The sequence below is a fragment of the Lycorma delicatula genome, chromosome 1, assembly GCF_047948215.1.
Source record: "Lycorma delicatula isolate Av1 chromosome 1, ASM4794821v1, whole genome shotgun sequence".
NCBI lineage: Eukaryota > Metazoa > Arthropoda > Insecta > Hemiptera > Fulgoridae > Lycorma > Lycorma delicatula.
Genome location: NC_134455.1, coordinates 176,248,361 through 176,264,012, shown reverse-complemented (window position 1 = coordinate 176,264,012; position 15,652 = coordinate 176,248,361). Strand labels below are relative to the sequence as shown.

At 36.1% G+C, this 15,652-nt stretch overlaps 1 protein-coding gene across 1 annotated transcript in view; it reads right to left on the bottom strand.

The window, feature by feature from the left end:
* The window catches only part of LOC142318221 (uncharacterized), a 98,707-nt gene that overhangs the window by 27,629 nt on the left and 55,426 nt on the right, over positions 1 to 15,652 (bottom strand). The window contains exons 9-10 of the mRNA XM_075354785.1: positions 7,123 to 7,169; positions 908 to 1,097 (exon numbers count right to left, since the gene is read on the bottom strand). Of these exons, the coding sequence (XP_075210900.1) occupies positions 908 to 1,097; positions 7,123 to 7,169 (237 nt within the window). The remainder of the gene's footprint in view (positions 1 to 907; positions 1,098 to 7,122; positions 7,170 to 15,652) is intronic.

Sequence of the window (15,652 nt, the reverse complement as noted above, 5' to 3'; positions counted from 1 at the left end):
ATAGATAATTTTCTTTAAACAAACAGGTGTACAATTGTAATGTATCTCAGTTGACCATACTGTCATTTCTAGTTTCTGCTATGTTTAATGTTAAAAGCATGATGACATGAGAATTGTCACCTCTGGCTTTTGGTAATACAACAATCACTTGTAATACAATAGATCAAGTCACAGTGCAATAAATAACTTTAGCCCAAAACATTTGCTATAATTCTCCAGTCTACTTTCTCATAGGATTTGCTTCCATAAAATTTCTTTGATCCTACAAATGAAGATTTAACAAAAAAAAAAGTTTTAAATCACAGAGAATATCTTGAAAGATTTATTGGGAGAACTTGACATTTGTGAAAGCTTTAAAATTATTCCAGGTTCTACAACCAATTTGAAACTGTACAAGAAAACTGAAAGATTTTAATTGTTTTTAACATCTATATGGAATATTTTGAATACTATCAGGTGTTTTTGCATTAAGAGATATTAACTATTACATATTTTTTACCTAGTTTATAAGTTAACTGTAACTGCTACAAAAATATGAACAAATAAAATACATAATTTTAACTTTTTGCTGATGTGTTAGAAATACAGAATAGACAAATTTCACATTTTTCAAAAGTTTTAAAAGACACCAACAAATCAATTTTCAGATATTTTTGATACTAATGTTAGGCCAATACTCATTTAAGTAGCATTATTTTTAAACTATAATAAATTATTAGTGAGATGTCACAATTAAAAAGAAAAAAAGGTTGATGCATAAAAATTCACAAAAAGAATATGGTCTGAATAGTATAATAAAATCTAAATTTTGTTCAAACAAAAGTAAAGTAAAAAACTAAGAAGTAAGAAGAACTATTACTGTAAAAACTAAAGTATTTTTAAAAAATATATATACATATTTATTTACTATTTCGCCATGCTCTGACTCCAACAAAATCATTCTCAAGCAATCTGTCCACAGAATTCATTTCAGAATGAGTAGAATTTGCAGAACTGCAAATACCAGAATGTGGACTCATAAGTCCAGAACGTGAAGGGACAATCGTACCAGAATGTGATGAAGAAGCTCGATATGTAGCAATTTCCAATTTTGAAATCTGTAAAAAAGATAAAGCATAGAATTTAATTTTTTTTTAACTTCTTTCTAGTTTTAAAACATATATTTATAACATACATATTAGAACATTTTTTTTTGTCTTCAATCTTCAGTCATTTTTGTCTTTTCATTTGATTGGTTTGATGCAGCTCTCCAAGATTCCCTATCTAGTGCCAGTTGTTTCGTTCAGTATACCCCTACATACTACATCTCTAACAATTTCTTTTAAAATATTTCAAACAGTGCATGCTTGCACAATTTTTCCCATCTACCTGTCCCTCCCAATATCAAAGTGACCATTCCAGGATGCCTTAAGATGTGGCCTATAAAGTCTGTCTCTTGTTATAGCTATATTTTTCCAAATGCTTCTTTCTTCATCAATTTGCTGCAACACCTCTTCATTTATTACTTACTTTATCTAGCCATCTGATTTTTAACATTCTGCTACAGCCCCACATTTCAAAAGCTTCTAATCTTTTCTTCTCAGATACTCTGATTATCCAAGTTTCATTTCCATAATAAGCTTATACCTGTCTATCCCAGGGCCTTTCTGCCATTCAAATCCTTTAATGCTCTATTAAATTCAGATTTCAGTAATGAATCTCCCTTTTCATCGATTCCTCTTCTTCCTCTATACCACCAGTTTCTAACTCATTTCCTCCATATAACTCAATATATTTCATCCGCCTATCAACCTTTTCTTTTGTATTACAAATCGGTGTATCACTTTTATTTAACACATTATTAGATTTTAACTTATGTAGCACAAAATTCTCCTTAACTTTCCTGTATGCTTCGTCTATTTTACCAATGATCATTTCTCTTTCCACTTCTGAACACTTTTCTTTCGCTAATTTGCACTTCCTGTTTATAGTATTTCTTAATTGTCAATATTTCCTATTACCTTCTTCATCACTAGCATTCTTATACTTTCTATGGTCATCCATCAACTGCAATATATCCTCTGATATCTGAAATTTTCTATCAGTTCTCTTTGTTCCACTTAAGTTCAAATCTGCTAATTTAAGAATTTCCTTTTTAATATTCTCCCATTCTTGTTCTATATTTTCTACCTTATTTTTTACTCAGACCTTTTGTGATGTCCTCCACAAAAATCTTCTTTACCTCCTCTTTCTGAAGCTTCTCTAAACTCCATCGATTTATTTGAAACCTTTTGTTTAGGTCTTTAAACCCCAATCTACATTTCATTATAACTAAATTATGGTCACTTTGTTCTCTGCTAAATTACTAATTGGTCACTAAATTATTCTGTTCTCTTCCCTATCTTCTTGTTCATTACGAAACCTACTCCTTTTTTTTTTACCTTATCCCTACTCCCTGGGCTGGACATACAAGTACATTTACTCTAATGAGCCTTGCCGCCTACCAGCTGTAAATCCGACATGGCAGGTCGGCTCACCGTTTGGCTCTTTTCTTTTTTTGTTTGTGCCCACTCTAATGAGGCACACCCAAAGGTGTCCCCACCAATTTGGGTCTTTTATGTTTTTGTTCTTTCACTCCATGGAGTCCCCAGCCATTCTTTGGTAACAGCACATCTTGGTATACTGGACCTCGCAACTGGGGCTGTCCATCCCTACTGGTCTTAAAACCCATGTCTTCAAGCCTCTCATCCTTTCTTAAAACTTCAGTCACGTATTTGTGAATCGTCCGCCAATTCTGAACTATCTCTAGCATATATTTGACAAGGTCTTCTGGACTTAAACCAGTTAAATCCGCCTGGTTCCGGAGATTGTTCCACTCCTCACAGTGAAATAGTGTATGATCAGCAGAATCCTCACCCCAACAGTACATACAGCAAGGAGAGCTGCATCTACCAAACCTATAAAGGTAATAATCAAATGCGCTGTGCCCTAAGAAGAACTGCGCAAGCTGGTAATTCACTTCGCCGTGGGTTCTGTTAATCCACAGAATAAGGTCCGGCAATAACCTTTATGTCCAGACAGACTTCGTGCCCGATCTCCATTTTTTGTTTCAATCAAATAAGATTTTCACTCTAGTGTCCTTTCTGTCCATGCCTTCATAAACCAGGGGGCGCTCTCCAATTAGAAGATCAATACGGGGTACATCTGCCAGCATGCAAGCAACCTAGTACGCAACCATCCTGTACCTGGAAAATATTCCCAACAACGTCATTCTATGCATTTTCTGTAAATTGCTCAAATCTCATTTAACACGTGCCGCCTTACCCCAGACCGGCATGGCATACAACAAAGCTGAGACAACCACAGATGAAATCAGCCTCCTCTTAGATGCTCGAAGAGCAGCATGAGATGACATCAGTATATCAGTGACTGAACGGTTCTATCTGCCACATGCATGCTAAACCTGCACCCTTTATCAATTGTGACCTCTAGCTACTTGATAGAAGACCTGACCTGAAGGGGATGATCACCCACCCTCAAGTTAATTCTGCCAATTATCATCTTCACCCAGTTGATGATAATAGCACATGTCATATTTCCACGCTTCTCTAAGTCAGCCTCAGTCCTGCCCTACCAGAACAGCAAGATCGTCAGCATATGCAATCGTTTCCGAGCCTGCAGGAAGATTCAAAGCAAGGACACTATCATAAACTATTAGCCGTAACAGGGGGCCCAATACGGATCCCTGTGGCACTCCTCCAAATATCTGAATTCTGACAGGGCTGCTCCACGTATCAGCTACTTACCATCGGTCCTTAAGGTACTCTGTGATCTGTCGGCGAAGATAATCGCTTATACCTTACCGTCTCAAAGCCTCCATAATCACTTGCTACGTCAAAGAATCGAAAGCGTTTCGAACGTTGACAGCAATGAGTAACGTTATGTCCCAGGTCCTTCATGTACCCCAGCCACCCACTCTATGACCTTGGAGCGCCAAAAACCAAACTAGTTGGTGTGGATACCAGCCCCCGCATTCAACTCTTCTATCACACGCAAAGCCAGCATCATCTCGACGCTTTGCCCATACAATTGATCAGGCGTATTGGTCTATACTTCAGGATCTTCTCATCCCTACTCTACTTAGGGAGGAAGGCGAGATGTGAATCTTTCCAGCACCTTGGAAATGTTTTATTCACTATGCCATAATTAGCTGCTGCTGTCATCTCCCAAGGTGCACCCCTGGCCAGTCCCTTTAATATGGCAGCCAGGATACCATCTGGGCCAGGGCTCTTCCTATCACCTAATCTGAGTATCGCCGCAGAGACCTCTTCTATTGAGAAATGCTTTTGCTCACAATCTATGGCTTCACCTTCTTCACTGTCCTCAAGGAAAAAGCCTGGCAACTTCTCTACGCGTTTGTTCTTCTGTGAGAATAGGCAACTGTTGGCGGAACCGCTTCATCGCAATTCAGTATGCCCGTTCACATCCAGCTCTTCACAGAGCTTGCGCCTTTTAATCTTTGATCTTTTGACCTCATAAATAAAGGCCCGTCTGCTATTGATATATAATAGCACCACCAGCTCTTCTCAGTCTCTGCATACGGCGCTGTAGGTCTCGTCTTATTTGAGCGATCTTAGGTGACCACCAGTATGCCAATCTGTACCTCCGGTCTTTATTGGGAATCTGATCGATCTCCTGCCTCACTAAATCCTGAAGGATATCCGGCGTTAGTCGTCTTCAGTCCCGAATCTTCGTTGCCAGCCAATCAATCACTATAGCTTCCTGTCTCTAAGTCAGTCTACAAGGCTTTGGCTGATCGATGTCCTTAAACATAGGGTCCAGAATCTCCAGGGAAGTAGCAAAGTGGTCGCTAGCCGTTTCTTTGTCTAGCACACACCAGCGGCACTGAGAATGTTCCCAACCGCCATCCAGTAGAGTTAGGTCGAGGATTGATGTATGTCCTCTCGCCACAAAAGTTGGGGTGCCATCATTTATACAATAAATGCCCGTGGATTGCATAAACTCTGCCACTATCTCTCCCCGCCTATTTGTGTATAAACTGCCTGCAGAAACTGCTTTACAGTTTACAGTTTACAGTTAAAATTTTGTATGATTATCACATGCTTAACGACTTCATATATGACATCCTGAAATCTGACAAAATAATCGTCATACTGTTGTAGGTCTATGTTGGGGCTAATACTCCAATTAACACTGCGCTGGCTGTGACTGGAGCCCCATCATCTAAAACAGTACTCATAATCCTTGCATATATATGCTCTGCATTGGACCCAACAGATCCGAATCCTAGACTCTACTAGTTTCCGGGCAGCTTGGAAAGTGGTGATTACAGTAATTTTCTTGGTTTCCCCAAAAGCAGGTCTAATGGATGAACCTTTGTTCTCTTCGGATCACTAAGCCTCTGGTCCAAAGCTTCCTTAATGTCCTGATCAGTCGTGTTGATGTCCACATCTTTAATATGAACAGTTTCATATTAAAACTGCTGTTTTAATATGAACAGCAGTGTGGGACTTTAAATCTACCTGTAGCTTGAAAACTACTCGAAACGTACTCCTGCCTGCCCTTTATTTGATGCTGAGTTAATTATTTTAAAATCACCTGACCAAAAGTCGTTTTCTCTTCCCTCTGAAGCTTGCTAATTTTTTCTACATTACCTTTAACCTACCCATTCCCCTGTTTAAATTTTCTAACCTACCAATCTCTTTTAGACTAACATTCCACATTCCAACTCATAGAATGTTCCTATGAGTTGAAACTCATCGACCCCTTCCCCACCCAGAGATCTGAGCAGGGGACTAGTTTACCTCCAGAATATTTTACCAAGGAAAGCGCTTCCATCTTTCTTACATGAAAATGCAGAGAGTTACATTTTCTTGGAAAAAAAGAAAACAGCTGCAGTTTTCCAATGCTTTCAGCTGCACAGTACTCAGAAGATTGAGTGATGATGATATGGCCATTTAAGTCTTCCTGACCTATGCCCTTAACAACTACTGAAAGAGCTGCTGTCCTCTTTCAGGAATCATATCTTAGCTTGGCTCTCAACAGATACCACTCCGATATGGTTGCACCTTCGGTCTAGCTACTCTGAATCACTGAGCAATCAAGCCCACTCACAATCAGCAAGGTCACATGATTCATAGAGGGAGCATTAGAACATACAGATACATCATTTTAAACCCAGAAAGATAACTCTGTTGGATTTCAACAAAGAGTAAAAGAGAGAAAGTTTGCTATAATAATGCATATTGTGTGCAAGTAAAGCATACAATATTCCATATGCTTCTTTTACATTAACTTCCCCAATTTTAATAACATTTTATCAAGAGAGTGAATTATACTATTGTTTCTAGGTTATTTAGATGTTTGGATGCATTTCTCTTCCTCCTTTCTATTCAGTGCTAAACTTTTAAACCAATATAGATCCTATATCCTCAGTTACCTGTTTTATGTATTCTATCTTTAAGATTGTTTTAAGCGTGTAATTAAAAATTATATATATTGTTGACATTATTTCCTGATATCATTGCTCAATATTTTTACTGGCAACAGTTTTACATGTTGACTCATCCATTATTTCTAAGGAATGTTTATACTTCCTTAGAAGTATAACATTGAACGGATTGCCATTCAGTAATCCGTTTAAACACAATAGATTCTGGTCAATATGTGATGAAATGACAAAGTAAAAATCAACAAGGATCCGATCGATGATATTATATACACTCCCAGCATGTAAAATATCATATCATTAAAAAAGATTAATAATTGAAAAATGTGAAAGCTACCTAACATAAATAAATATCACCATAATATTTTAGGAATGAAATAAATTTTGACAGTAATCTGTTTAAGTACTTATATTCATATTTATCTATTTGTAACTTATTTCTTTTTTTTCTGAAGTCTGAAAAACACATCAACCAGATAGTTGTCATTGTCTTGATATTATTGCAACTAAGGCTGTAAGTTGCATTTTGAAGTTTATTTATAATTTCATTTTAAAGTTAGGATAATTTCGATTTGATTGTTAGAAATCTCATAACATTTAACAGATTGAAAAAATTATTTTATTTCTACACGCATGCACACAATCAAATTATTTTTAATATTTAAAAATCTTACCTTTCCTTTTATTTCATCAATGTCTGCGTTAATAACTTCATGATTATCTGGAAAAAATGCAAGTATTAGAAGAAAACAATTTCAGATTTCTAATAACAGAAAAATTACATCAAGGTATTGAATTAGTAATTACCACATTTTTTTTTTAAAATAGTAATAGTCAATAACTCATTCCGGGTCAAGATGGTTAAACTGTGACCTCCTGTAACCTGATTTCATAATGTCTGAAGCATCTCGGGGGCATTATCAGCCTGAGAATATTGGGGCATGAAACAGGTAAACAATTGTCTTGAAGTCGCGTTGATGCCAATAAGATACTGACATTAGATATCAAGAAAAGCACATGAAGTCAAAAACAGCAAATTCTGTCCTTTATAGGTAGAGGTGAGGGTGAGTAACCAGTGCCTAAAAAAACTGGTTTTATTGGTTACAGGAAGGAAAATCCTAATCCTCCAGTCTGGGGATTAGGTATGGTGTTTGTGATTCTACACTCTAAGCTCACACTCTGCAGCTCAGCAAATAAACAAGGAGCCTCAGATCTGGATTGGTTTTTATGGTAAACAAAATTGACATGGAAAAAGGTTTTTGGAGACAGAAATATTATAAATGTGACAACAAAAAATATGCATATAATGTAGACAGATATTGCATGGTATATTGTACAACACAAGAAGGGGAAGACCAAGACAGCATTGGTTGGATGAGATGCTGGAGGGCTTGAGGTCAGTGAGAGTGAAGGAATGGTGAGCGGTGGTTCAGAGAAGGGAGGAATGGAAGTGAATTGTTGAAGAGGCAAAGCTCCACATTGGACTGTAGTACCAGAAAGTAAGTGGTAATTGTCGATATCTTGATCAAGGCAATCTTACAAAAACGTTTAAACTTAAATATGAGGATCTTTTTGGTCATTTAAGTTTACATTCTAGAAATCAATCAACTAAAAAATATTCTTTGTAAATTAGCCACAGATATTCTGACAACATATGATTTAGCACCATCTTGCAGGAACCATGGTTATAATTATATTTCTTTAAATATGAATGGTAAAAAATTCTTGCTGAGCTGTAATTGTTTCACTGTTCATTTCAACAAAATAAGGATCTTCATACTAAACATTGCCACTCCAAACTAAATTAAAATTTCAATTAAATTTTTACAATCTATAACTGCTCATTCAGAAGATAAAAAATTAGTTCAGTAGACTAGCATCTACATTTTGTGTATTAATATATTCTTACAAATACATTTCTAACTCATGTTCTAAGACAGAACTAGATGTTCTGCCCTAGTTGTTTGGGAACAACTCATGTTCCCAAACATTTTTGATTCTCAGTACCCTTACTGAATTCAGATTCTTCTATGGCATCCTACACAAAATTCTAACAAGTAGACTTTATGAAATAGCCAATCATTTTTTTTGCAAAGGTTAAAAATACATTTTTAATCACAACACTAATTATAAAAATTGGTGAGATGGATGACCTGTTGATTGTCATAAATTTTCTAAGTCACTGAATTAAACTGGATATAGCTACTCTCATTTCCTTCTCCATATTGATTTTTGTGCAATACTTTCATTTTATAGCAACAGCTGAAAACCAAGCTTTGCACGAATAAGAAGTTGCAAATGACATTAAAATACTCTGAGATTTACTAGTTGAAAGTGGTTGTTCATCTTTTACTGACATCCAAAATTCAATTAATTTCATGGTGATAAATTTTGTTTTCAATGTATTGTCACAATACAACTCAATCAGATTCTCTTCTTTTAGATGAAGCAGTGACATTAAACTGATCTTGAATCCATACAAATTTATTGAAATAATTTTGAAAATATTTCTCAAAGCAGATGTTCTTCAGCATTTTTAAAAAATTAATTTCACACCTTGAGAGAAATTAACACTGTTGGTGCTCAAAAATTGTTTCAACATGGGGAAACATTTCTTGCCTTAGTCTTCATTCATTTATATATATATATATATATATATATATATATATAATATTTTCAAAATATCACAAATATGCTAGTTTTATAAAAAAAAATCTGAATTCACAAAAACATACGTATTCTTTCCTCATCTTTAAGAAAAATATAACTTCCTTGTTGCAGTTCAAATGTACAAGACAATACATCACCTCTGTCATTGTGAGGTGCTGTGTACAAGGAACATTTGTCTGGATCCTATATCCTCACATAATTCTTTGAAAAATCTTGCCTTCAACAGCTGAGGCAAGAATTTTATAATGTCACCTACATTCACTACATATTCTAAGATCTGGTTCAATATTAGGACTCAGCTTTTTTGATACGAGTGTTTCCATAAGGTTAATGCAATGAATCCACGCTGATTCAAGGGTTTTGCTCTGAATAAAAGCCTGCAATCATCCATGATTGTTGAACATAGTGAACATAGAACAAGCACATTGGTGTACAGACACCAACACACTTAGCAAATTCCAAACTGTTTTTGAAAGATCTTGAACAATTTTTCAGCCTTTTTCGGTGATATTTTTACAGAAGAGAAGGTCTTCTAGAATACTATTGCCATCTATAGATTATACATGGCAAATCAAGTGAGCATCATTACTACAATGTAGAGTAAAAAATTACCTACACTTTCACTACAACACATCTTCCTTCAAGGTTGCCATACTGCCTTCTGTGCATACGTGCTTAAGAGTTGTAAGACTGCAGTCTGTGTGCAAAATTTTATCCCAATTAGTCCCTTGTCTTCCAACTATTATAGTGTAAACTTGTCTGCTCTGTTAGCAGTTTTCACCAAGAAGAAGCAATGAGCAGTGATCCAGTTTCTCTGGTCAGAGGGTGTTAAAGGAGCTGAACTTTATTGTAGACTTTTATCACAATATGGGGACTGTGATTTATCACGTAAAAGTTGATTTTCATGGATCGAGAAGTTTAAAAGTGGCTGGACAAGTGTGGCACACAAAGAGGAAGCAGGAAAATGTTGCATGACAATACCAGTCTGCTCACCAGCTCACCACATTGTTCTGTCATCAACAATCTGAATTCTGAGGTACTGGAACACCCTCCCTACAGCCCAGATTTTGCTTCCTCTGACTTTCATCTGTTTGGGCTGCTCAGTGATGCTTTGTGAGGTCATCCACAGACTTATGATGCAAAAGTGGCTTTGCAACTAACCAAAACCAAGTTATACACAAGCTTTGCATTGAAAAGGGAGGAGGCTACATAGAAAAATGTTGAACGCCTACCTTTGTGTACACAAATTGTAGAACCAAAAGTGTAGATAATTTTTGACTAACTCTTGTATTATCTGTGGCCTCATCCAGCTGCAGGCCAAATTCATTCCTTTTAATTGAACATTGAGTCCTCTGCTGTGAGTTATAGCTGTTGTTGATGATGTTATTGGACAAAGACACTTTTGAAAGATTCCCAGCAGATTTACTGATCACAATGCTCACCATATCTACAGCAGCTGTTAGAATGAGTTCTGCTGTTGTATTTTTCAATTCAATGTGCTAACTTGTAAATTGGAAGCAAAGCATTGCATATTGATCCCTGCTTATAAAAACTTGTTTTTAAGAAGGTCCTATATTTGTGTATTAATGTTAGATTGGCCACTGATCACTTGCTAATGGATAACCAGTATGGTTTCCGACCGGGCAAGATCACTGAGGATGCCATACTAAAGGTGATGGATATAGCTTCCTCCAGTCCATGTAAATATGTATTAGGGATTTTTGTGGACATATCCAGGGCATTTAACAACTTATAGTGGCCCTCTGCCCTGTTTCAAATGCAGAAGTGTAAACGAAATGAACTAGAAGTGCTCAAGTTATTTCAGCCATCGGACCGTTTCCCTGCGTGACGACGGCTCGGATGTTCGTAAGCATTTACTAAAAAGGATGCCCTTAGGGCAGTGTTCTGAGTCCCCTTCTTTGGATCATATAATTTGATTCGAAGTTGCATTTAAGGTTGCCATTTGGTTGTCGTGTTATCGCTTATGCTGATGACGTGCTGTTACAAATTGAAGGGGATTTGTGTAACGAGGTAGAGTTCCGAGCTGCTCGTGCTTGTGAGACACTCCGACTGTGGAGTCTCCAACATAAGAGATCTTTAACCCAGAAAAAACGAAAATGATGTTGCCTAAGGATCGATTGGCTACTACCCGACGAATCCGGGTCCAGATGGCTGGTCTCCCCATTCAGTAGATTACGACTAAAAAATACTTGAGTGTTATCCTTGATGAGAATTTTTGGTTCAAGGAACATCTACAGTATGTAGCAAAAAAGGCCACTGATGCTTTTTATGGAATCTGCTGAGTCATTCATCCCGATTAGGGGTTGAATTACCGTACCATGCGTATCCTTTACAAAGGTGTCAGCGAAGCTACTATATGCTGTAGCAAAAGTAGCCGCATGGCTTTTAGGTATTTCGAGGACATTTTGCTGCGGGGACTCCTCTTCCTGGCTGTTATAGGTGGTTATAGAACAGTCTATAGCCGGTGTCAAACCAATAGATATCTTGGCTAATAAGCGTAAGGAATGCTACATTTTCAAGGTAAATAACCTACTGATGTCAGAACGAAAACAGAAGATTGAAGACCGGAACCTTGCGTCTTGGTAGGTCAGGTGGGAAAATCCCCCACAGGTCAGGTCACTACATGCATGGTATATTTCCTATAGTGTCTGATTTAGGTGCGACTGGATGGGTCTCTCCCAATCGGTATATCACGTAGTTTCTCTCCAGGAATGGTGCCTTTCGGGCGAGTTTGGCTAGGTTTCGTTTGGTGGATTCGAGTCAATGGCCGGATTGTGAGACTAATGATACAGTAGACCACTTCCTCTATGTCTGTCCCCAATACGAGGTCGAACATTCACGAGCTGTTAGGAAACTAGAGGGAATACATCCCTTTCTGGACCTCCGCGAGGAGTGGTCTATAGTGGCTGGTTTTCTTCGCGCCCTTGCGGTGTGTAGGTCTGTAGAGGAAGTTTAATAGAGATTCTCGACCGTGGTAGGATCCCGGGTGGCTAGGGTTCCGGCTTAGGCATTGGATTGGTTGGAGGTAGTCGTATTGGGATCGTGCCATGGTTATGTTGGTATCGTTTGTGATTCGCTTTGGGACTTCCGCTGGTGTAAGTGGCCGCTGGGGTACGTTAACCCGAGTGACCGGGGACTTGGTTTCCCTCCGCCAGTGGCGGTCCTCATTGTGACTTGGTAATGCCATGCAAGACATCATGATGGGACCGGGTGGGGGTGTGGGGTTTGTCCCTGGCTCCTGCGCCGACCGGAATGAGGTTGTGTTCCCTTTGTTTGGTAACCTAAAGTGGTCATCAACTTATTTGGGTGTAGGTCTGAATTTCTATGTTGCGTAAAACACAATTTTGATTGGTATGAGGGTAGCACTAATTTAACTTTAAACTCGTTCGTTTTCTGAGGCATTCACAGTCACGAACATTGTTGTCAAATCTGTACACTAAGTGCGAGATCTGTGCCTCCGCGGTTTCGGTTAGTTAGTCTGAGGAAATCATGTTAGGTTGGATGTGAAGATGTCCGTTTGAGACCTACGTGAAGGCAATATTTGATATGTATTTATTGATGCAAATGTCTGCCGGGGCATTTACATCAGCAGCATCCCGCCCGAGGGTCTAAAGACGACCTCCGGTAAAGCACCTCAGTTTTTCTCCCTACGGGGTTGGGATGCTTATAAAAACTACCCTTTTGTTGATTTAGCTTCCTGCTAAAGTAGACACAAGATTTACTAACAATGCCGGGATGAGTGGTTTCTAAATAGCATTTCAACTTACTTGGCATCACTCTGATACCAAAAATTTCAGACAAACAAATTGTGGCTTCTCTTTGCCATCGACTTCTGTCGCCAATCAAAACAAGTTTTTTCGATTTTTGCAGTTCTTCATACTCTTGCCATTGGTTGATTATACGACCTCTTCATTTTCATTCTCAAAACACTTAATGCTGTTTAGCAAAAGCCAGTGCAATTTTAAAAACACATATGAGGAAAAATACTTTAAAAAGTTCACTTGACTTGATCAAAACAATATTTAGTTGATGCAATCTCCCAGAAATAATTCAATACAAAACTGTGTGAAATTGACATTTATTTATATAGTAATACAAAGTGACAGAAAATTCAAAAAACTACTAAAGCAACTGAGAGACCAATGTTGTTTCATCTAGTAACCATTTACAGAGGTTTCCACAAACACTAAGTGGTTTAACAGCTTCATTAGATTGTATCCCATGTGATTGAATTGAAAGTGGAAATTTAATTATGAAAATTGTATAATATTTTGTGGCACCCCTGTTAGGAAATCACGGCTCCCCAGGGCATTGATGTGCACACTTTAGGGACCAATGTTCTAAGATATTAATATAATCTAAAAATGAGTTTTCTACAACTGTCATGACAACTTGTTAAAGCATTTGACAGAATTTTCTTGTACAGATAAAAGAAAAATCATAGAGAATATATGTTGCACAGTTCTAGCCAATATATTCAATGAAAGTCAATACTGTCTTACTGATCACTAAGGGATTTGTAGAACAGCTTGGCTTTCCCATTCACCATTGTCAGAATTCAAGACAGTTGTGACAGACCAGTGTAACAGAAAACTTTAAACAAAAAATGTAATGGAAATTAAAATCTTTCATTTAAAAATATAAGTTGATATAACAAACCAAATTATATACCAAATTTTAAAACATTTTCAAAAACTTACTTCAAAACTTTTATTAATTTTTGCTACAATCACCTGTGGGCTGGTACTAGTATATCAGCTGAATTACTGGTGATACTTTTAATTAGCCAAAGATATATTTTTAATGTGGTCATATAGAATTTGTTTATTCATTTTATGGATAATTTTTTGTGTTTTTGTATTTTTATATATTTTGCAATATGTCATTGTAAGATATGTTCTTTTTTTGTATATTTCTAATCAACTAGGCATTATTTAACATATAAAAATACAAAAAGACACAGTAATGTACTAAATGAATGAATAATGTAGAACAGCAGCACCAATTAAGAAGATGGTCAAAGACAACTGAAAACCTTTAAAGTTACTTTTCAAAACTTCCTTGGCCTAGAAGAAAGATTTCTTCTTAAGATTAAATACCAATTAAGAAATAAAATACCACTTGTTAAAGGTGTAAATATCAGCGGTCATGATAATGACTTTTGTCAAAGGGACTGAATTTTGGTTTTTATACTTAACTATCTGTAAATGAATCCTGACCTTACTTTAAATTCTGGTTTTTATATAATCATTGTTTATTATTATTGACATTTATTACTGTAATTATTGTAGTGCTTGTGATTACTACTATTATTTATTTATTATTGTCGTTTATTATTATTATTATTGTTATTGTCATAATTATTATTATTGATTTGTCTTATTTTACTGGTTATTAAACCAATAAATTGTATTACATAAACATTTTCAATTGTCAATCTCTCAATATCCTGATCGAGCCCCGAACACGCGACAATGTATATAACAATATATCTAGTAAAATGTATAGCTTAGTAAAATTTTATCAAGTAACATTTTTTGTTTTCAATATTTTTGTGAATTCTTACCAATCAATCAGTTTAAACTGAAGGCACATACATGAGTAGAGTCTTACAGCATCCTATACTGAATTAATCCTGTAATGTTTAAAGATTAAATTATTTTGCTCAACAGGTGAAAAATACTCATTTTATTTATATTCCTTTCCTCAATAGCCATGGTTCTATGCATTCTTTGGTGCAGTATTTTGTTAGTGGTTTATCAACTTGCTTATAGTGTGATATGGGTCATTTTCTATGATTACATCAGATAACAGGGTAATTTATGGTAAAAATTATGTATTTTTAACATATTTTGGTAAAAATATGATATTTTGGTTCCACCTTTAAGACCAAGAAAATGTCTTCAAAGAACTCCATTCGCAGAGCAAATGTGTCCAACTATAAGTTGATGTGAAGAGCTGTGCAACAGCTTTAAACATTTAAAGCTTAAACTGGTGTAAATGCTTCCTTAATCTTTTTTCTTAAGAGTTTTTTTTTTTGAGATAAATTACAGAAATTTTCAATCTATTTTGTAATATTCTCAATAACAATAAATTTCCAACATTGATTCATTTGTAAGTTCTCTTTGCTGATTTTCAGATGAAACCAAAAGCTCTTCTATCTCTACATATATTAACAACACTTAATTATTTCTTTCTTCTTACTGTAAATGATGTTCCCCTTTAGTCTACTTGTACTTTCAATTATTTTGTATGCACTTGTAATTACAATATTGTTATTCAAACTAAAACAATATGCCCCAATAAATAAATACACTCAAGAAATAGATATAAGTTTTACTAAAAAAAATAATTATCGCAACAGTGACATATTACATACAAACGAAAACTAAGTAATTACGTATTTAGCAATTACTTACTATATAATTGCTAATATTATTAACTAATTTACTAATTGTCAATTTCTGAGTCTCCATATCATTTAGGTATCTCCAAACATTTTTGGAGCCTCAT